Source organism: Mus caroli, unplaced genomic scaffold (genome assembly GCF_978045245.1).
Source record: "Mus caroli unplaced genomic scaffold, Mus_caroli_1 scaffold_14, whole genome shotgun sequence".
Classification (NCBI taxonomy): domain Eukaryota; kingdom Metazoa; phylum Chordata; class Mammalia; order Rodentia; family Muridae; genus Mus; species Mus caroli.
Window position 1 is genome coordinate 84,999,311 of NW_028227269.1, and position 20,774 is coordinate 85,020,084.

At 49.2% G+C, this 20,774-nt stretch overlaps 1 protein-coding gene across 5 annotated transcripts in view; it reads left to right on the plus strand.

Annotated features, from left to right (window-relative positions):
- Esrrb (estrogen related receptor beta) overlaps positions 1 to 20,774 on the plus strand; it is a 157,306-nt gene that overhangs the window by 59,019 nt on the left and 77,513 nt on the right. The window contains exon 1 of one of the 5 annotated variants that reach the window (XM_021179322.2): positions 1,941 to 2,225. The exons of 3 other annotated variants lie outside the window; for them this stretch is intronic. In XM_021179322.2, coding sequence (XP_021034981.1) covers positions 2,176 to 2,225 — 50 coding nt within the window. In that variant the 5' untranslated portion in view covers positions 1,941 to 2,175. Of the gene's footprint in view, positions 1 to 1,940; positions 2,226 to 20,774 lie in introns of those variants that run through there. One more of the 5 variants, XM_029484331.1, reaches the window with a different exon arrangement.

Genomic DNA, 20,774 nt, shown 5'->3' on the forward strand with positions numbered 1-20,774 from the left:
CTCCAGTGAACATCATGTGTGCGCGCGCAGTCACTCCTCTCATGAGACTTCCAACCTATGGAGAAGGGGCGGTACCTCTCACATCAATAAAGTCGTGATTGCTAACTGTGTTAAGCAACTTGAAACAGTGTGACTGGCAGAAGATGTGGGTGCTGTCTGGGAGGGAGAGGGGGAGTCTATTAGATGGCCTCTATAGTGATGGGCTGTGGAGGGGTACAGAGTCACCTACAGCATCTTTTCATGTGTCCATGGCCATACAGGCCAAAGAGCAGGCTTCATTCCTCACTGCAACAGGAGTCATTAACTGTGCATTTTCAAAACCCTGCCAAGCCCCATGTGTGCTCAGGGAAAGGAAGAATTCAGAGAAGCCCGTCAATGAGGCCTTCACAAGAGATGGGAGTCATGTAGAAACCAACTCAAGGACAATACCTCTGCGTCGATTTGTCTCTAATAAAATACCTATTGGGTTTTGTTTATTTGCTTGTTTTGTTTTAATGATGCAGGTCTGCTGGAGGTCTGTTGATAGGGCAAACATCCCTGTCCATCCCTTGATGTGATGCCTCAGGTCCACCCCACACTTTCCTCCACTTCAGCACATGTGGACAGTGTCAGCTGCCCTCCCCAGCCTTGACTAGTGCATTTGTTCAAGTCAAACATCGCCCCTTGAAGCCAGCACCTACTCCCTTAAGTCCCTCCACAGTGGCTAACCCCTCCTGAGGCTCTCAGCACCCACCCTCCCGGCTTTATTCCCCAAACACACAGCACTGCCTACAGGTACACTCCACTTAGTCATTATTTTGGTGATAAAATTATGTCTCCCCCCCCACACACACACCCCCAACACTGTTCATTGTCTTTTGTAGAGACTAAGGTAATACTCTCTCCTGAGGGCTTTTCCTCCCCCTTTTAAATAATTCTGTATCCACACCAGCACACATAATCAAATTGATTATTATCCCTGTGGCAGGCATATCCCCAAGGTGAAAAGCCCCACAAGGAGTTGAGACTTGACTTATGGCTCATTTTGGTACAGTGGTGGCCCATAATGTTCTGGTTCATAGAGGGAGAGGCAGACAGGGCTGCAGGTGCACTGATAGCTGGGAATTCAGGTGTGCGTTTGAAAGTGTCACGAGTGCCTGGGAGAAGCTGTGACAGGTAAGTTCGAGGTTTAAAAGGCCAATCATGTTTTCCCAAGCAGACAGGGATTTATGCCTGGAGCCTGGGGCCTGAGTGCACTGTTGAGATTTGCCAATGGGCAAAGCCTGACTTTCATAGTCTCGAGGCATTTTATGGACACACACCCTGCATCAAGCCACATGCCAGAGGTTCGGAGCAGACTGGCCCAGGTGATAGGACAAAGGGAAGGGGAATCTCTCTCTCCTCTGGCTGGCTGCACCTCACCTGCCGGCCTGACCCTTCAACGCGAGGTTAGAGCCTGCGAATTTCTAAGCCACTGGCCGCTTCTCTATGGTGGTGATGGGGAGGAATGTGACTCGTTTTTAATTTAGAGAACAAACCAGTTCCAAGAAACTCAGAGGGGGTTTGCAAGCCCGTCGGTTCATAGAGCTTTGTACTGGTGTTGGGGGAGGTGGGGGCAGGCTTGGTGAGTATGTTAGCACCCTCCCTTCCAACAGTCCCACCAAGCAGTTTGAATTTCCCTTCTGTTTTTCAGCTGCAAAAGCAAGAACACAAGCTTTAGGACTCTAAAATCCAGCCTTCCTACTCCATAGGAGGTGGGGACCTTGCATGCCCGCGGGAGTGTCCTATTCCATTGAAGTCTCTTGGGCTGGCCCCCCTTCCCCCACCCCAGCTCGATTCTGTCACTTTAAGTCCAGCCCCTGAGAGATAGCCAATAGGAGCCAAATCATACATCAGTCTCTCAGCCTTAAAGCTACAGTAGGGTTAGTGGGCTCCAAGTGTCGGGCGCCCCAGCCTCCTCCACGGCTTCGCGTCCCCTCTGCCCGTTCGCTGAGCGCGCGGATGAGTGGGAGCGCGGAGCTGCGCGCGGCTCTCTGCCTCCGGCTCCCCCGCCGCGTCCGCGTCCTCCTACTCCGCCTTCTCGCGCTCACCGTGCCCGCCGGCCGGGACTCGCACCTCGCCTGTGCCCTTCACTCGTCTTCCGCGTGATTTGCTCGCCGCCTTTCTCCTCCAACTGGGAATGCTAAAACGGGACTGATGGACGTGTCCGAACTCTGCATCCCGGACCCCCTTGGCTACCACAACCAGTAGGTGCCTTACTTTTCCTTCTGTCTGTCTGTCCTTCTGCCCATCCAAGTGTCTCTATCCTGGATGTCGCAGTTCCTCTTCTACACATTCCTGAAGTGGCAGGGACCTAGGAGGGGCGCTCCGGACGTAGGAGGGGGCAAACCGCACACTTGCTCGGGGTTTCTTAAACCCTCCTCTTAACTTTTCCCACATCATCTTTCATGAGCCCTTACTTTTAGACAACAGCGGCGCTTTCTCGCTCACTCTAAATTTGCTCCGCGGTGACAAATATCACCATTTCCGTGACGGGCAGGCGGAAGCCCAGAACAGGTGCGGGAAAGTGACCGCAAGGGTGTTCTGTCCCGTCCTAGGAATCCTCCCCACAGGCGCTTTGCTTTCTATCCTGGGTACCCAAAATGATTTCAGCCAGGGCCAGAAAAATCAGGTGTGCTGGGGGTCCAGTGAGGGGAACTACAGGCGACCAACGTTGTGCGGGCGCGGGGGTCCCAGCGGGACGCGCTCTGGGTGGCGGTCCTCAGGAGCCCCTGGGGCACGGCAGGGCCCTGAGCGCTGCGCTCCGCGCGTCCTGCTTGGGGACCGGTGTCCCACCGGGAGCCCGGTGGCTCGCTCCGTGCTGCGGAGGTGAAGTCGGGTGGACGTTGGGGGCAGCATATCGGGTGTTGTTCCCCTGCCGCGGGCTGAGCAACGCCAGTACGTCGGTTAAGTGAGCTATACGGGTGGCTGAGGCTGCGGGGACCAGACACAACTCTGGGTAGCTCCGGGGTCTTGGGACAGTTTTCCGAGCGTACCGGGTGGGAAAGGGAGAAATGACCCTAAGCCTCGACTATCACACGGGCCACCCGCGCTCTCCAAGGTGGCTGTGCCACCTGCTCAAGCACCTGCCGGGGTCTCCCTTCTGGCGCTCCGCGTCCCATCGCGCTTCGGTGGAACTCGGAGCGTTCGTTGTGCGGTCCTGGAAATGATCCTCCGCAGGCTTAATAATTAAGATTAAAAAGAATCTAATGAAAACTCTAGCTCCTCACGGGCAGGTTTCCTAAGTAACTTTCTGTTTTTCTTTATTCCACCCTCAACGCCCCCTCTCTCTTTTCTTTTTTTTTTTCCTTCTTTTTTCCTTTTTTTCCCCCCTGAACGAAACGTACAGACTCAGGTTTTCTTCCCTATCACGGCCCTTTCCTTTCCACACCACCCACCCTTTCCACGCACCATCCCGCCAAAGAACTTGGGAGACAGCTTTAAGATAAAGGCTGTGTGTGGACCACCTCTGGTTAGGTGAAGTTTCGAACCCTCCACCTCCGCTTCGGAGACTACCTCCACTTGCCCGGGCCAGCGCGAGGAGGCAACTTAGCAGCCAGGCTGCTGTGTTAATAGCAGGGCTGTCCTGCCCCCTACCTCACCCCAGAAACAGTGACCCTTTCTCTTCAGGGATTTCCCCGCTGCGAAGAGTTCTTTTTAGATACCTGCAGAATTTAAACAGAGGTTTTAGGAGGTGTTGAGGGAAAGGAAAGCGGTCTTTAATTATAATGGATTCTGATTTCCATCAGCTTGAAAGGTGGCTTTTCAATTCTCTTTCAAGGTTATGCTGCTTCTGGAGTTGCCGGGTGGGAGTAGGGGTTCTTTGCTTGGGGAAGGTCAGACTCCTCCCCAAGGGAGTATGAGAACCTCGGGAACCCCAGAGAGAAGAGGAGATTTAGGGGTGTGGACCGGAATGCTTGTTGGACATTTCCTCACATAAAATTACCAAGTACGTCAAATATTGGATATTTAAATTATTTAGGCTCCCTTTCTCCGGAGGTGACTTCTTCCCTTGAGCCTGAAATATCTCTGTGTTTGTCCCTAGCTCAAGTCATCATCGATCAATATGAGACTGTGTGTGCAAGCAGGGGCCAGAATGTATGCATGAATAGTATTGAGCAGACCCTCAGAAGGCCTGATTACAGTTTGGGGAGAATTACAGTTTGGGGAGTCTCCTTAAGAGGCGACTCCCAGGGAGGCAACAAACAGGACGATGGAGCCAAGGTCTTAGAGGTGTAAGGCAAAAATCATTTATAGAGTAGCCTGGCAGTGGTGTGGATTCTCTCCCCTTTCTGGCTCTTTTCTTTTCTTTCTTTCTTCCTTTTTTTCTTCTTCTTCTTCAAAATAATAATAACAATAAACAATAGCTTCTCCATCCATGAGCCATACCAAAAGTCAAAAGTGTGCTTGCTTAAAAAGAAAAAGCAAGCAAACAAACAAACAACCCCAAACCCAGGACCTTCCGAGCTGCAGCTCCAAGCTATAACCAGTAGTTCATTTGCAGGTGTTTGCTGAAGCTGTGGTTTGCATTTGCCTTGGTACAGAGGTGCCGGGGCATAAATGTGAGCATGGTGAGGACAGAGGCTGGTATGTGGAGGAAGCAGGCAGCTTTGGAGCCTCCTCTAGCAAAGTAACAAAACCGGGGAGAAGGGGAAGTGTGTGTGTGTGTGGGGGGGGGGGGGTGCTGCACACTCTGGTGTGTTGGAAGGATGGTGGCATGCATTTATTACAGGCTATGTTTCTCAGGGAACCCGTGATGGGGTGGTGTGTGTGTGTGTGGTGGTGGTGGTGGGGACATCATGTGCTCTGTATAGATGGTTTTTACCCTGTGTGGATTCATTGACATTCTCAGACTTTAGAAAGCCCAAGGGCACAGGGAGTATGAGTTGTGGGTGGGGGTGCTGCTCTCCTGTCCCCTCCTAAGACAGAGAACATTTGTCACATTCTCTGTGTCATCCTCACCGTCCCAAGTGAGAAATGAACATGCACGTGTGTACCTTCCTGCCTTCCTGCCCTTCCTTTTCATTTTCCCATAGTCCGTCCCAGAGGTGACTGCCTCTCCTTTCCAAATCAGTGTTTTATGTACACAGGCAGGCTGGGTGTCCTCTCCTGTGAGTTGCCTGTGTAGGAATGACTCAATGAGGCACTGACTGGAGACCGGAGGCACAGAACCCCGATGTGTGCATCTGGGGGTGGGGTGGGGTGGGGGTACAGTTGCCACCTTCTGAGGAGGAGGACCATTGCACTCCGATGTTGTTAAGGAAACAAAGAACAAACTGTCCTGAAGGTAAAATATGTGGGTTCACACGTAGGAAAAATGCCACATGGTAATTCAAAATCAGTGACCTGGAGAAAAACAAAGGGGGGAATTAATTTTTAATGGTACATTTGAAAATAAATCAGAGAGAAGGCATTAGTCGTGGTTTTCCAGGGGAGGGGGCTCCAGAAAGGAACTCTTTCTGTGTCTGCACTCCTCTGGAGGTGTCCAGAGGGGTTAGAGGATAGTGGTATAGCTAGCCAGAGTTGGTCAGCCCTGAGGAAATAAATAGAAAAAACATTAGGTCAGTGTCACAGGGCCCTAGTCAGGACTGAGGCCCTTCCGGGTCGGTGACAGCTCTAATCTCCTTGGAAATTTCCTCTTGGGGTAGATTATTTTACCAATTCCTCCTCTCATCTTAGAAACAATTTTCTATTCTGCCAATAATTATAATTGTGTGTGTGTGTGTGTGTGTGTGTGTGTGTAAGAGATTTTCTTTTATAAGAGCATGCATGAGAGAAAAACTTGATCCCCCAAACAGGAACCTTTTCATTCTATTGATTTGGAGTGATCAATAAATATCCCATTTAGTCGAGAAAAGGGACAGAGGAGACTTTCGGGACAGTGTATGTAGGAGGGGGTGGAAGCTGTGACAGTGTGTTAATGTCACCCTCAGCCTTCTCGGAGGGCCCTGTCCTCAACCAAGCTCTCACATGCTTGGGCCTCAAGTTCCTGTAGCCGGACGTTTTGTCAGATGGCTTTTGAGGAGAACCTAAAGTCATTGAAAAGTTTCTCTTTTTCCTTGGTCCTCTGCAAAATGTCTTGCTTCTCTGGAGCAGGGTTCTCTATCATTTCCAGGCTGTGGTAGTACCTGAGAGGGTAACTGGGGAAGACCTGGGAGCAGGCAGGCTGCAGAAGGAGAGTGTCAGGCCAACAGCACACGGACCAGGCACAGGGTGCTATTGGCCTGGCTCCCTAGAACTTAGCTGTAAGAACTTGTCATCTCAAGATGATTAAGCCACGGTCCAAATTTTAAAGGAAAGAATGGTAGATCTTTAGGCCATGACCTACCTTTTCAAATAAACCCAGACCCGTACCCTGAATGGCCTTGACTCTGATGCCCTCCCTCACCTGCTAGCTTTCCTGAGGTCTGCCCATCTCTCTCAGCAGGAGACCCTCAAACTGCTCCTCCCACATACATAGAAGCTCTGCCCAGCATTAACGAGCCCTGCTGATGGGCTTGGATTCCGATGACTCTGAACTCAATGTTATTGCAATGTTCCAGCTTGGCTGGAATGTTTAGCTCCTAGTGTCCCTTCTCTGTAACTCCCCAGGAGTGCCTGGGCAGGCATGGGCAGTGGGTGCAGGGTCTGTAGATTGCTCCCTGGAAGCCATAGGGTAGAGTGGAGGAGGATGGGCTGCAGCCAAACCAGTCAGTCAGCTTGGAAGCATCCTGAACATTCTGCTGTGTGCCCTTGAGATGCCTGCTGCTTCCAGCTCTGAAGGGGAGTGTGTGTGTGTGTGTGTGTGTGTGTGTGTGTGTGTGTGTGTGTGTGTGTGTATGTGTGTGTGTGTGTGTGTGTGTGTGTGTGTGTGTGTGTGTGTGTTATACATCCGTGACCCCTTAAAGAACCTTCTTTAAGCCTGCTGAGTTTCCCACCTCTGTCCAACACACTCATAGCTCTATGGAATGCTTACATAGAGGACCATTCCTCAGAGGTAGGGCCACAGGCTTCAGCTGGCCCTAGTGTCTCCTGGTGGAACCAGAGTGGCCTGGGGCCGGGTTACATCTGGTTGCCCCATTGGCCCAATGTGGTCGGGTCCCTGTGCAGGGAGGCTGTGGTGCTTATAATTGCAAATGTAATTAGCAGACCAGCCATGGGGGACTGGGATGCTCAACTTCTCTGCACATCTCAGTGACCCCTGTGATAGCTAGCCTGGCAGATTAACCCTCGAAGGACCAGCCTGTCTCTTGCCACCAGTGGGGCCCACTGATCTTTCGCTGACCACAGCAGAGCTGTGCTGAGACCAGACCCCTTCCTCTGGAGGGGCTCTCCCGGCAATGAGTGGGAGAGGTTGGTACTTGGAGATTTTTCTTCCCTTGGACACTGTGTTAGTGACCCTCAATTCTTGTCTGCTGGGACATTTCCTTCCCCGTTTTCCTGGTCACACCGTGACACGGTGCTGGGAGCCTTTGGCTGCATATTAGTTGGTTCTGTGACCCTGGGAGTCACAGTACTGGAGAAAGCAGAGCTCTGGAAAGAACTCCTGATGACTGCTGCCCGGAGCACTTGGGGCTCAGGGGCAGGGGCTTGTATTCACCCATCTCATCAGTCTCCGCCACAATCAGCTTGCAGGAAGTGATTGCTTCCCCCTAGCGTGAGCTCTTCATGAGTGTGTGCTCTGCAAGGCAGCCCGGCTTCTGCTGTTCTGCTCTGAGATTTGTAGAGAGCTGGTCATTGAGTTCAACCGGTCTTCTCCCTGCCCCACCCCCAAGAGCGCCTTTCCTTCCCCCCCCCCCCTTTCTGCCTTGGTCAAGATTAATATCAGAGAGGATCTTAAGGAGATTTTAATTTACAAGAACTTGGGTAAAGAAGTGTCAAGCCTTTGGGTGATCCTATCAGGAGCTGCATGCAGCCCTGGGTCACTATGCTCTGGAGAGCTGTGTGTGCCCATGTTTACAAGCATGCACTATAGGCATCGCCCCCTTTAAAAGGAATGACAGTGTAAAAAAAAAAAAAAAAAAAAAAAAGCTGCCTGCCTGTCCCTTGCCTAAGCTGAGATCAGGTCTGGCGACATTCCAGTAAAAACTCTCACCTTGACATCCAGAGTATGGAAGGGACCACAGAGGGACCCACTGGCTGGTGTTCCTGTGGTACAAAAGATTCTGGCTTTTCTCAGAGGCCTCTTTCCTATCTTACCCTGAGCTGGACTGGGGCAGACTAGAGAGTGAAGGCAGACCTGCCCCTCTAACAGATGGCTACATTCCGAGGAACACTTGAAGACGTGGGCCATTCTACTGCAGGCCTCCATGTCCTCTGCTCTCCCTGGATAGTTATGTCACCAAAACCTGAAATTTAAAGGGTAGGATGGCTTCTTAAATGGAGGAAAATAAACTGTAGTTCATCTGTCCTTTCTGTATGGGATTTGATAAGATAAGGTAGGGGGAATGAATGGTCAGCTGAACAGCTTACAATTAGGATCATCTCAGTGTAAATTAAAATTATGTAAATCTAAAGTTTGTTTTTCAGAAGGTGAATATATGTGTGTGAGAGTGCGTAAGCACTCTTCATTTTGTTGTGTTTTAAAACCTGTATAGATTTTGATCTTAAAAAACAAATTTCCCTTTTTTGTTCATTAAGGCCCCCCCCCCAAAAAAACTGACTGTTCCATCTTACATTCAGCTTTGTCCAGAGTGGGGTCTTTTCTATTCCCGGCTTTCATTCAGCATTGCCGGCCAGGATGGAGCCATTTCTGGGAATGGGCTTCTAGAATATGTTATTTTATTCTTCAATATCATCTTATTCAGGGGCCAAAGGGGAGGAGTTGCGCGAACTCTAACGAGGTTTTGTTTTTATCATCCGGCTTCAAATGAGATAAAAAATTTTTTGTTTAACAGTTTAGCATGGTCCTCTTTAGACCATTACAGAAACAGCTGGCTGGCAGCTGGTAACCGGCATTTTACTAAAACATGGCATTTTAAACAGAGCAAAGGTGACACTCCAAAGTCACACCGAGCACTGCCATTCCAGAGCTTCATATCTGTAACATAAAGTATTCCTTACATGTGGCACTTTAATTTTCAATTGCTCAAATTAAATGGAGTTCATGTATTAGTTTTTAAAATTATTGATTCTTTTGCTAATTCACTTTGGGTTTCTGGTTTGAGATTTTTTTTTTTTTTTTTTTTTTTTTTACCTGACTGTGTAGATACCTGAAACTGGGCATAGCGGTGCATGCCTGCAATCCCAACCCTTGTGATGACAGGAGAATCAGGGGTTCAAGGGCATCCTCAGCTGCATATAGAGTTGGAGGCTAGCCTGGGCTACAGGAGATCTACATTAAATGAGGAAGACTATGATCTATGTTAAAAGGAGAAAGGATAAGACAGGGGAAGAACGACCTGGAAATGTGGTTTTGAACATCACCAGTTTTTCCCTATGCTCTTGGGTCTGGAAGGATGGAGAACAAGGTCACACAGTCCTAAGGACACATTCTGGGGAGAAATGGGGTAAAGGGGGATGTCCTGGGTTACCTTTTGCTCATGTCTTACAACTCAGTCTCATCTTCTGTCTTCATTCATTATCCCTCGCCGTTTCCATCCCAACCTGGTACAGCATGCCCTCATCTGCTATCCTGTTTCGATTTCACTTTTTGGAGGGAGACTGTAGGTACGTGGGCTTGACTGTGTACACATGTCTCCCTGCAAACCACGTTTGAGCTGTCCTGGGGTGGAGCCCGTAAAGTCTGATACAAAGTATCATCGGCCATTCCCTTAAAGTCTGATACAAAGTATCAATGGCCATTCCCGTAAAGTCTGATACAAAGTATCAGAGTATCAGGCTATTCCACTTGACTCACTCAACGATCTCTTTATCCACTGTTGCCCACCTGCTCATCTGTTTTGGTAAAAACAGCAAGAACAGTGAAGAAAGACCCAGTCTTCATATTTCATTCAAGCTGGCTGTGTCTGTTACCTGGGAAACCAGTGATGGAGTATGAATGGAGGTAGCAGGAAACGGGGAAACTCTTCAGAGTCAGTTTTCAAATCTTTCCCCCCACTCCCACTGCCTGGTCCTGGCTGCCCTCGTGTGAGGTTCCTGCTGAAGCAGAGTAAGCAAGCTTGTATGTCTGCATGTTTCTGCTTCCCTGATAGATCTGCAGAGAACATCGTTAGTGATAAACCAGACCTGTGGCATGCATGAAACAATATTTAGGCGTCTCCTTTCAGGCTGACTCTTTGTCAGCCATCTCCTGGGTCTATTGACACCGCCGTCTACCTAAACAGTCAAGTTAACAAGCACTGTCAGAAAGAACACCGCTTTTCACAGAAATAATAGCAAGAAGATGGTGGTGGTAATGATTATAAGAATTGTAATAACAGCTTTTACCTTTCAGTCCCCCAGAGTGCCAAGCAATTCACATGATCTGCGTTCTCACAGTATCTGGTTAACGGCGGCCACATTTTGCCTCGGAGCATAAATATATTTGTGGGAATGTAAAATACGCAAAGGCCTCAGGCTTGCATATTTGAATTCATCCAGGAGCAAAACCAGCCCAGTATCTGGATATGAGCAGGCAGGTGGCAGAGAATCTGGTTGGTATTAACCACATGCGCCCAACTCCAGAGAAATGCCTCTCTTTAAGGATGCCAGTTCAATGGCCCCACTACATCAGCAGCCTCTGTGCCGTTCCAATGTCCCCTATTGCCATCGGGTGGCTCTTCTGGCTGGGTTCTCACATGTTTGCAGGTTGGGGGCCTTTGAAGGACAAGGGGGCAGGGCTTTGACGTGGACGGGGAGCATCTTCAAGAGTGGCATGAAGTGAGCAAAGTCACCTCCCTAGCCTTGGTTGGTCACCTTCCTGGCCATTCCATTTCTGCTAGGCTCTTGTCCCAGCTTGCAGGGTGGGGACCTCTCTAAGAGCCTCTGAGTTGCTCCTGCATCCCACAACACCACAGTTGTGTTCTCTTTCGTTTGCTTGTGTCCTTGCTTGTGCGTGCATTTTATGGAATGTAAGACACAGCTCTGTCTCCCCCTAATACGTCAGGGGCCCTGATGTCTGCATTCCTTTGAACAACTTAGTTATCACTATCACTCAGCTTCTTACCCTCCCCCCAAGGAAAATAAAATCGAAGCTTAGGATTATGAGTTGATTAGTAAGCGATTTAGCAAACAAGCCAGTCCCCTCTGGAAAGGCAAGCGGGGGGAGCTGTACAGTACAGGTTCAAATCTGATTTTCATTCAATCAGTGAGAAATTTTATAGCTGCAATTCCCTTGTTGGATTCAGAGGATTTGTTTGTTTTGTTTTTAACAGTGAATAATAACAACCGATCCGTTTTGTGGAATTTAAGACCGATTAGGAGAAAGTTTTTTTTTTAATTTTTTTTAATTTTTAAATTTTTATTCTTTTCTTCCAAAGAACATTTGGAATCTGTGTGTCATTGTCACTGAGAGTTCAGGGATGGCCTGAGCATGCCTGCCTGCCGTTGTAGCAAATGAGCTAGCTGTTCATTGTAGAGAGTCATAATAGTATCTTAAGCGTGTGTAAGGTCAACTTACTATTGGCTGTCGGGGCATCCCTTCTGTGTGTGCCACATCCTATACTGATTCCAGAGGCAACTGGTTGAAATGAAGACATTTTCCTCTATCATCAGCACACAACCAAATAGCCACGGCTGTGTCACTGCCTGCTTACTAATTACGCAGGATCTTTCTGGTTTCTTTCCTCTCTTCCCCAAGAAGTAACTAACTGGAAATGTGCATGCCTTTGGAAGAGTCGTGGAAATAAGATTCATGGATTTATAGGGTTGCATATGTTGGTTTTTATTTGTTTTGAGACAGAGTCTGACTAGTGAGCCTGCTAGGTAGACAGTTTGTCCTCCAACTCAAGGAAATCCACCTGCCTCTGCCACCAGCGTACTAAAGCTAAAGGCATGTGCCACCACACCCAGAGTCACAGATTTTTGCAGAAACTTTATTCTCTCCTTCTTTCCACAGATAATATCTTTAAGTTGCTGTGGTGAACAAACCAAATCATTGACAAGGGCCAGGCACTTAGCAGGCGTGCAGTAGGCGTGCCTCAAATGTTTCGTGTCAATGAAAGTGGGGTGCCTAAACTGGACTTAGCTTAATGTGGTCACTGTGGCTGGGATTTCTGTATGTGTGACACAGGGGATTAGAGAAGGGATTAGCGGGGGTGGAGGAGTGATGAATAGGACATTTTCCTCTGAATGAGTGTGTTTATTCTCAGCCTCTGGAGTGGAGTGCTTGATGAAATAGAGGCTGCCACACAGTTAAATGTAATTTTGATTTGGATAATTTGATTTAGTTTAGATAAATAATGATTTTTTTTAGTGTAAATCTCATGCAATATTTGCTAAATCTTAAATTTGTCTGATTAAGTAATGCGCTATCATATTTTCCTTACCATGATTGTTATGGTGGTTGCTGCTTTTGGCAAAACACCAAAGAGTGGTTATATGTTTAGGGTTTGGGGAAAGAGCAGGGGGTGGTGCGGGGAGGAGTTCCTTTTTTTTTTTTTTTAATACAATTATCTTTTTTCTTTTCAACTTATTTATTTGTTGAATTTATTTTTGGCGTTTTCTGACAGAGGCTTTCTCACGTAGGCCAGGTTGGTCTGGAACTCACTGTGTAGCCTGTGAACTCCTCGCCCTCCTGCTCCATCTCCCAAGGGCTTGGATCGCAGGCTTGCAGTATTATGCTCCCGGCTAATTATTTCTAATTACATTTTGATTCATTTATTTTATGTTTCTGTATGCATGTATACGTAGGGGCACGTGTGTGCCATGTGAAGGCAACATGTGAGAGTTGGTTCTCCCCCTCTGCCACGTGTGTGTCTCCCGGGATCAAACTCTGGTCCGTGGGTCTGGCAACAGGTGCCCTTACCCGCTGAGCCATCTTTCTGGCCCCTCAAAGTATTAAGTGACCATCTCCCGCATCTTGCCTATATTAATCGTTTAGATTGGTCATAGCCTCGGAGGTTAGCGGGTGTACGTGAGTTCGGCTCTCCCAGTGTGTCAGTGGAATCTTACTTGTGTAAGCAAGTCCTTGGGGTACATAGCAGCCACAGCTGTTGAGTTTTGCTTTAGAGAGAAGCAGAGGAAAAACTCTTTGGGGGACCTGTATTTCCTTGGTGTTTTGCCCTCCACCCCACCCTCAGACATTGTTGGACAGCATTGTTGGACAACTGCTACAAGAACCAATTCTCAAGCAATGAGAAGGACCCTTGCTCGATCTAAATGGCCAAGAATGATACTATCCCGTCTTCCTATGGAGAACACGGGTAAGACGCTGTGGAAAATCCACTCGCATCAGTGTCGTCATTTTGGAAGCAGAGGGGACTAGGGATCAAATCTGGACAGGGTCATCTGGGAGGAAGTTCAGATAAACTAGGACCCCGCTAGTAGCAGAATACCAGCGAACCCCAGCTGCTACTCACTCGCCTCCCAGAGCTAGTAAGTACCATTGTCTCACCTAAGGTCTCCTAGCTGCCTGGATACCCAGAATAAAAGGGCTCTAGAGCCCCCTACAGGCTCTCTCCGACTCTGCAGCCTATGGACACCAGTCCTACAGCTGGGCCTTTCTAGAGCAGAAAGGAGAGGCACGGGACAGCTCAGGGAAGCCAGGATCGCAGCTCAGCCCTAGTGTTATCCTTCTGAGCAGTGGTGCAGCTGAGCAGTGGTGTAGCACTGCAGCCGCCTCCAGCTGTGAAGTGTCTTCCCCTAGCACGCGCGCATGTGTGCGCACGCACCCCCCCCCCTTCCACCCCTCCACCCCCTCACCACCCCCCCCCCCCACAGCAGGACAGGACACACTCACTGCCTCTGCGGCTTGCCTGACCTTCAGACAGCCTGGCAAGTGTTCCAGCCCCACTTATTCTGAGGAATGCCCTCTGGCTGCTGAATATGCAGAAGCATCGCTGCCAGGTGCGGAGCCCGATGGTGATGCTCAGATCCATGGATGATCTTAATAATAATAATAATAATAGTAACAGTCACAACAACTGACCTTGATCGGGTGCTTCCTATGTGACACATGTTCCTCGGAGATATTTTACATATTCACTCATTGCTTCCTCACAACAGCCCTGGGGAATCTCACTTCACAGCTGGATAAACGGAGGCGTGGGAATACTAAGTCACAGAGCCCTTCCTTGCCTGCTGCCCTTTCGCAAGCATCATAAGGGCATTCCAGATAAAACCCTCTCTTGTGGCCTGCCTTTCTCCCTTCCCATGCCTCCCATCAGCTCTGCCTCACTCCTTTTCCATCAGCACCCAAGTCTGTGTGTGATGCTGGAGCCTGCCTTGAATCTCGTTTATGCCTGTCAGCAGTGCACAGCCCCAGTGGCAGCAACTTCGACATCCTCCGTGGATCTTCCCTCGCTCCGCCCAGTAACCCAGGGATTCCCAGCAAGACAGTCAGTATCTTCAGTTCTTTTCCCTCTCTTCTTTATCTAAGGTCTACTGATACCTGAAAACTTATACAAACACTCACTTGAGATCTGTTCCTCCCCAGAAGGCCTTTTCCTGTCCCTGAGAGCATCTATGGATTCTGTGAAACCCCGCCCAAGTATACTCCTCTCTGTGAAGCCATCTCTTACACTCCCTATAAGACTGGATTTCTCTCCTTGAGGCTGCCCGAAGGCCCTGGCCACAATCCTGGCATAGAGCAAGTGCTTACTAATTGCTGTTTGAGTATGATAGAGAGGAAAGAAATGAGGAAACCGGAGCCTTGGGACACAAAAGGGAGTCTAGACTCCTTAGTGATGACCAGGACTCTCTGTGGCTCCATACCAGTGCCGTCTAGCACAAGGGCAGGTAGCTGGGAGTGTGCACACTCTTCTGAGAAGCAGCTAATTCTGTGGCTGAGAAGAAACCTGGCTCTAGGTGTCCAGGCCCCAGGAGACTCCATTGTTAATTTTTCAGTTTTCTTTAAGCTAATCATTAAACACAATCACTATTGAGCATATAAATGTGTAATTCAACACATTATAGTAAAACCAAAGATCATAATACAAAAAGTTCAGCATTTCCTGAGGCTGTGGGACACTTTGCTTTTAATGTTTGAAGCAGGTAGCCATCTCTGAGCTTGTTGAGGGGCATGCTGTACCGTACAATGGCAATTTGTGGTCCATCCCCCTCAGCCTCTCAAAATTGTCACACTGATCGCTTAAAATAGGACACCACAGAAACTCGAAAATACTATCGGTCAGTCATTGCCTCCTCTGACTCCTGAATGTGTTCAGCGTCGGCCACCAACACACTGTCTGGCTTCTCTTGCATCCTGCTCTGTGACTCTGGATAAATGACGTGACCTCTCTGTGCCTCAGATTCCTTATCTGCAGTGAGCCTTTTCGTGGCGCTGGCACAACTAAAAAAACATGGTAAACATCAGGAGCTTAAGCAGAGACTGGTACACAGTAAGTGCTCAATAAGCGTTGACTCATCGTACTTATGCTCCTCCCTGTCCTGAAACGTGTCCAAATCCCACCACCATGGAAGACTTCCCAGATAGAGGAATGTGCTCTGTGTGTCTGGATTCCAAGGCTCATTGCTTTTCCCTCCTGCTCCCCTGCCCATGGCGTTGAACCTGAGTAGCTCAGAGCAGGAAACAGAAAAGACTGAGTGTCCCAGAGGAACAGCCCTGTAGACTAGAGGATTGTGCCCCAGGGCCTGTGAGGCTTTGAGGTCAGGGCTGCAACAGACTGGGGAGCTGGTGTGGAGGCACAGATGAGGTCGGGGCAGAGTGGGGTGGGTGTGGAGCTTAGTCAATATACATGAGCAGGGAAGGTTGGCACACTGAAGCACTGAGAAAAGACTCCTGTCCTCCCTGTGAGTGTAAGACATGGAAGCTGTACCCCAGCAGACAGCGACTCACTCCCCTGGTACTGGGAACGGAAGCCGCGGTCCAGAGGATTCCACGGGGAGCATGCGCAGTGAATGCCCTGGCTTGACTGTATGGACTGTGCTGTTGTTTCTTGGGATATCTAGTGAGAAGCTGAAAGACCAAGTCAGTCCCTGGGCTGCAGCGACTCAGGCAGCAAGAGGCTGAGTGGGCAAAGGCGCTCTGGCTCTTAGTCACCTGGCTCAGCTCTGGCCCTAAAGAGCAGTTTGCTCTCAAGTTAGCGGACATTGCTATGTCACACCAAGACAGGCCCTACCCAACCCCAGCCCAGCCTTATTTCCAATAAAAAGCTAACTGTGAGCCTAGGGACTGACTCCCAGGAAGGGTTACAGCTGCCTCTGCACAGGCCTGAAGGTACGACTCACTGATTGTTGTGGTCCCGTTTTGGTTTTTAACTCTGGACTCATAGATCAACGCCCCTGGAAGTGTCTAGAATGGGCAGCCTTGAAAAGTCTATCCTGGACTTGCTACTTCTCGTGAGATTCTGGTCTTTCCCTGAGCAACTCTGGGGCCTGCCTGGGTTGGAATTATCTGTGGATTGGAGGAGCCTCCAATAAGTGTGATAGATCTGAGAACGTTTTGTTAGGCTGGGCTGCTCCAGTGTCTACCATATAGCTGTACAGGTTGCTCACGGACCACGAAGGCCTGTTTGAGAGGATTGGTGACATCCAAGGCTTGATTTTTCCTTAGTCTTGAGGCACGTATAGCAGGGAGAAGAAGGGAGTGAGTGTCTGAGAACTGAGGGTGTAAAGAGGCTGAGGAACCTGGGCCTATTCATTCGATGAGAGCAGCCCCATCACTAAGTCACCCGGACTTGTTCTTACTGCTGAGAATCCAGTGGTCAGGGATAAGAACCATGCTGACACCCTGAGTTGACCATTCCCTGGCTGACAGGGGGCTGGGGCTGGCGGTGGGGGTGGGGAAGAATGTTCTGGAGCAATACTGGGCTCCTCAGGCTCTGAGGTCTTAGTGAGCAGGTTTGGGAGTGTGCAGGCACTCCAGAGGATGTCGGGGGAGAACCTCTGTGCGCAGTACAATTTGCTCTTAGGTTCTGACAGTGACTCTAAGTGGGAAACCTTGCCCTGCTTTACAGAGTACAGAGGAGGAAGGGCCTGCCTAGGTAACCCAGGGGTCCACTGGAATCAGGCCCAAAACAAAGCCATTTCCTGCAATAACTCTGATGCCAACACACCTGGGAAGCACCGTGTCTGGCACGGCTCATGGTGGTCCAGAATGGACCAGTCCCCACATGCTCCCTTCCTGCTTGTGAATAAACAGCTTAGAAAGATGCTCTAGAGCCCCTGAGAAGGCCTGTGGCTGTTCAGAAGATCTGAGCATCTGAAAGTGACCCAGTCCACGGTGGCCCCTTGCCGGGAAGGAAGGAAGAAGCCCCTGTCACCTCATCCTATAGGGACAAGAAGAGTGCCTATCATAGTGTCTATCATTAGTGCCGTGGAAGGCCTCTGTGAAGACATATGGCCACTGCTCTATTACATAGACACACTATGCAAGCCATCTTTATTACAGTGAAAATATTAGCTGGGTGTGGTGATGCATGCCTTTAATCACAGCATTCAGGAGGCAGAGGCAGGCAGATCTCTGAGTTCAAGGCCAGCCTGCTTTGCAGAGCAAGTTCCAGGACAACCAGGGCTATACAGGGAACTCTGGAAAACAAAAAAAAGAAAAAGAAAGAAAGAAAAGAAAAAAATAATTAAAGCATTCAAAGCAGTTCTATCTAACAGGGCCCTCAGGAGGTAGTAACAGATCTTTGCCCCTATGGGGAACTGAATCTCCAGAGCCTTCATGTGTCCCAGACACTTGCAAGACTTGGACACCCTAGCAAGCTCTGCCACCCAACCAGACAAGAGAGAATACTTCAGATCCTGCGCCTCTGCTTTCCTAGTCCTGGGCACATGGACCAGCCTGAGATTATGCCTGTGACAGGTGGGCCTTCTTCCAGACAGAGTGGGAAGCAGGGGGGCCTACTTGGCAGCCATTCAGGGATCTCAGGGGATCCAGGGTAAACCCTCAGAACAGAGGAGCCTGCCTGTGTGGCCACTTGCAGCAAGCACGAGGACTGCCACTTATCTCTGTCATCATCACCAGAAGGGAACCTTGCAAAAAAGATCTGTGGGGCAGAGTGGTGTACATGGCAGGCATAGAAAGATTGTGAGACGGGGAAAGCCCAGAACAGGAGCAAATGTGGCTGTGTTCTCTGGCTACCTCACTGTGGCCCAGTGCTCGGTGCAGAGACACTGATGCTGCCCTACTACGTTCCTGCTGACTCCTGCTAGACTGTATCCCAGCTATTACAGCTGTGTCCATGCTCACACCCTCACTTGGCCATCCTTATTCAGAGGTGGCCTCTGGGACCATGTGTCTAAGATCTCTGACTGAGAAGGAAGGTTGTAGAGGAGGAGGTGGGGAGGGGATTCGTGACCCCAGCAGCTGGGAAATGCCCTCACTGATGGAAAAACAGGTGACCTGGGTGGTTATCATCATTATAATAATAATAATGATGATAAGTTTGAAAAATAATGGAATAATATAAACAGTGAAATCAAAGATCTTTAACCTCTAAAATGCCAGATATGAGCTTTGGAAAGTTCTAGAAGGAGACACACAATATTGTCACTTTGAAGGACTTGTGGGGAATGGGTTTAGGAGTCCTGATACTGATATTTTTTGCTTTTGTCTTTCTTATGATCACACATAAGTGTTCATCAATAAAAGCAATAATTTGTGCTAATGAAGCAAGGTACACAAAAGCCAGAAGGCAGACATTTTTCTCTTGAAAGAAAAGCAAAGTCTCAAAGAACCATAACCCAACATGGAGCCCAAATTCTGGGGCCTGAAGAAGCTCTGGCTGTCCTTGTTCCAGTGTTCTCTCACTCTGCCACCAGATTGACACCTCTGCTTGCCTCCATGACAAAGTTGTGTGTGTGTGTGTGTGTGTGTGTGTGTGTGTGTAGGCTGGATCAAAGGCTCAGGTCTTGGGGTGGGCATTAACAGTGGATGATACAGTGGCTGACTCTGCTGCCTGCTTTGTGAGGGCTGGCCTCCCTGCCAGGCTCTTGCTACGCTGTGTGCCTTACACAGCCTGCCTGGGCCATGGGAGCTGGCAAGGGACAGCAGATCACCTGCCTCAAATGCCATTAATCTTGTGTCTCTGCGGGCCCTTGTCATCCTATGCCAGCCTGCCTGGCACTAACTGTGGTGGAGAAGGACATGACTTGGGCCCTGGGCTTCTCTCCATGGGAGGCCAGGACCCTGGAATATACCATCTGCCTTGTTTGAGTCTTCTGACACCGATTCCCCAGGTCAGGATGCATTAAGGAGAGTCCTGCCTGGTGAAATCTCATTGTTATCCCCTTGGCAAGACCTTATCATTCAAGGTCATGGCTATATAGGCACCCTTAGAGTCGCCTGTGGGTCCCCCCCTACACATACCTCCAAGGAGGCTTCCAGAGGATGACCTGGAGGCTTACTGCAACTAGCTGACCAGCTTGCACACGGAGCTGCAGAGATTCTAGTTTCCTGCTCTGTCTTTCCGTGTCTAGCTTATCCTTTCCCCACAGATTCACCAAGTGCAGACCACAAGCCATCTGGGTACCAGATAGATGGAGTCTGAGCCTGGCCATGAATATCTCAGCAGTAGCCCAGGAACTCTTATCTTCTTTACGCTAAGAAAGCCAATATTAGGTAGGGGCTGGAGACATCTCAGCGGTTAAAAGCATCAGTTGCTCTTCCAGGGACCTGGGTTCAATTCTCAGAACCCACATGGCAGCTCACTAATGTCTGTAATTCAGCTTTGACGCCCTCATAACAGACATACATGCCGTCAAAACCACCAATGTACATAAAATAAATCTTTTTTTTTCTTTTTTTTTTTTTTGGCCAAAGCCATCTGCATGGTGTTCCTGTAATCCTAGCTCCTAGCCCTCAGAACCCAGCACTTGGGAGGTGGAGGCAAGAGATCAGAAGTTCAAAGTCTTCCTCTGCTACATATCAAGTTGGAGGACAGCCTGGACTACATAAGACCCAGTCTCAAAGGAGAAATAAATGAATAAGCGTTCTTGTTTATGCTCTTTACCCTGTAGAACAACCTCTTCCTTTGGGTCGATGTGCACTGTTGAGGGAGCCCCTGGCATGGCCACAAGCAGGCTGAGGAGGTACTGCCTGATATTTGAAATGTGGGCAGTACCTCCTCAGCCTGCTTGTGGCCATTGGAAAGTGGTTCTGTGGTGGGGGTGGGGGGGGGATGGGAGGTAAGCACAGGTGTGTTTTACTCTGCCCAGGCACACTGCAGCGTGCTTAACTCCCTGTTGTGCATGTACATTTTCCTTATCGTGGTGAGGGGTCGGGAGATGGAGTAGTGGCCCCAAAGGCACAGAGCTGGTTTCTATCACAAGCCTGGGGATGGAGAGATGTCTCTGTGGTTAAGAGTGTTTGCTGTGCCAGAGAATCTGAGTTCTGCTCCAAACATTAGTGTATGGCCGTTTACAACTGCCTGCTAAACTCGAGCTTCAAGGGATCTAATGCCCTCCTCTGGCTTCTACACACACACACACACACACACACACACACACACACACACACACACACAGAGAGAGAGAGAGAGAGAGAGAGAGAGAGAGAGAGAGAGAGAGAGCAAAAATAATAATGCTTTAATTCCTTTTTTTCTTTTTAAGAGATTTATTTATTTTATTTACATGAGTACACTGTTGCTATCTTCAGAAGAGGGCATCTGATCCCATTACAGATGGTTGTGAGCCACCATGTGGTTGCTGGGAATTGAACTCAGGACCTCTGGAAGAGCAGTCAGTGCTCTTAACCGCTGAGCCATCTCTCC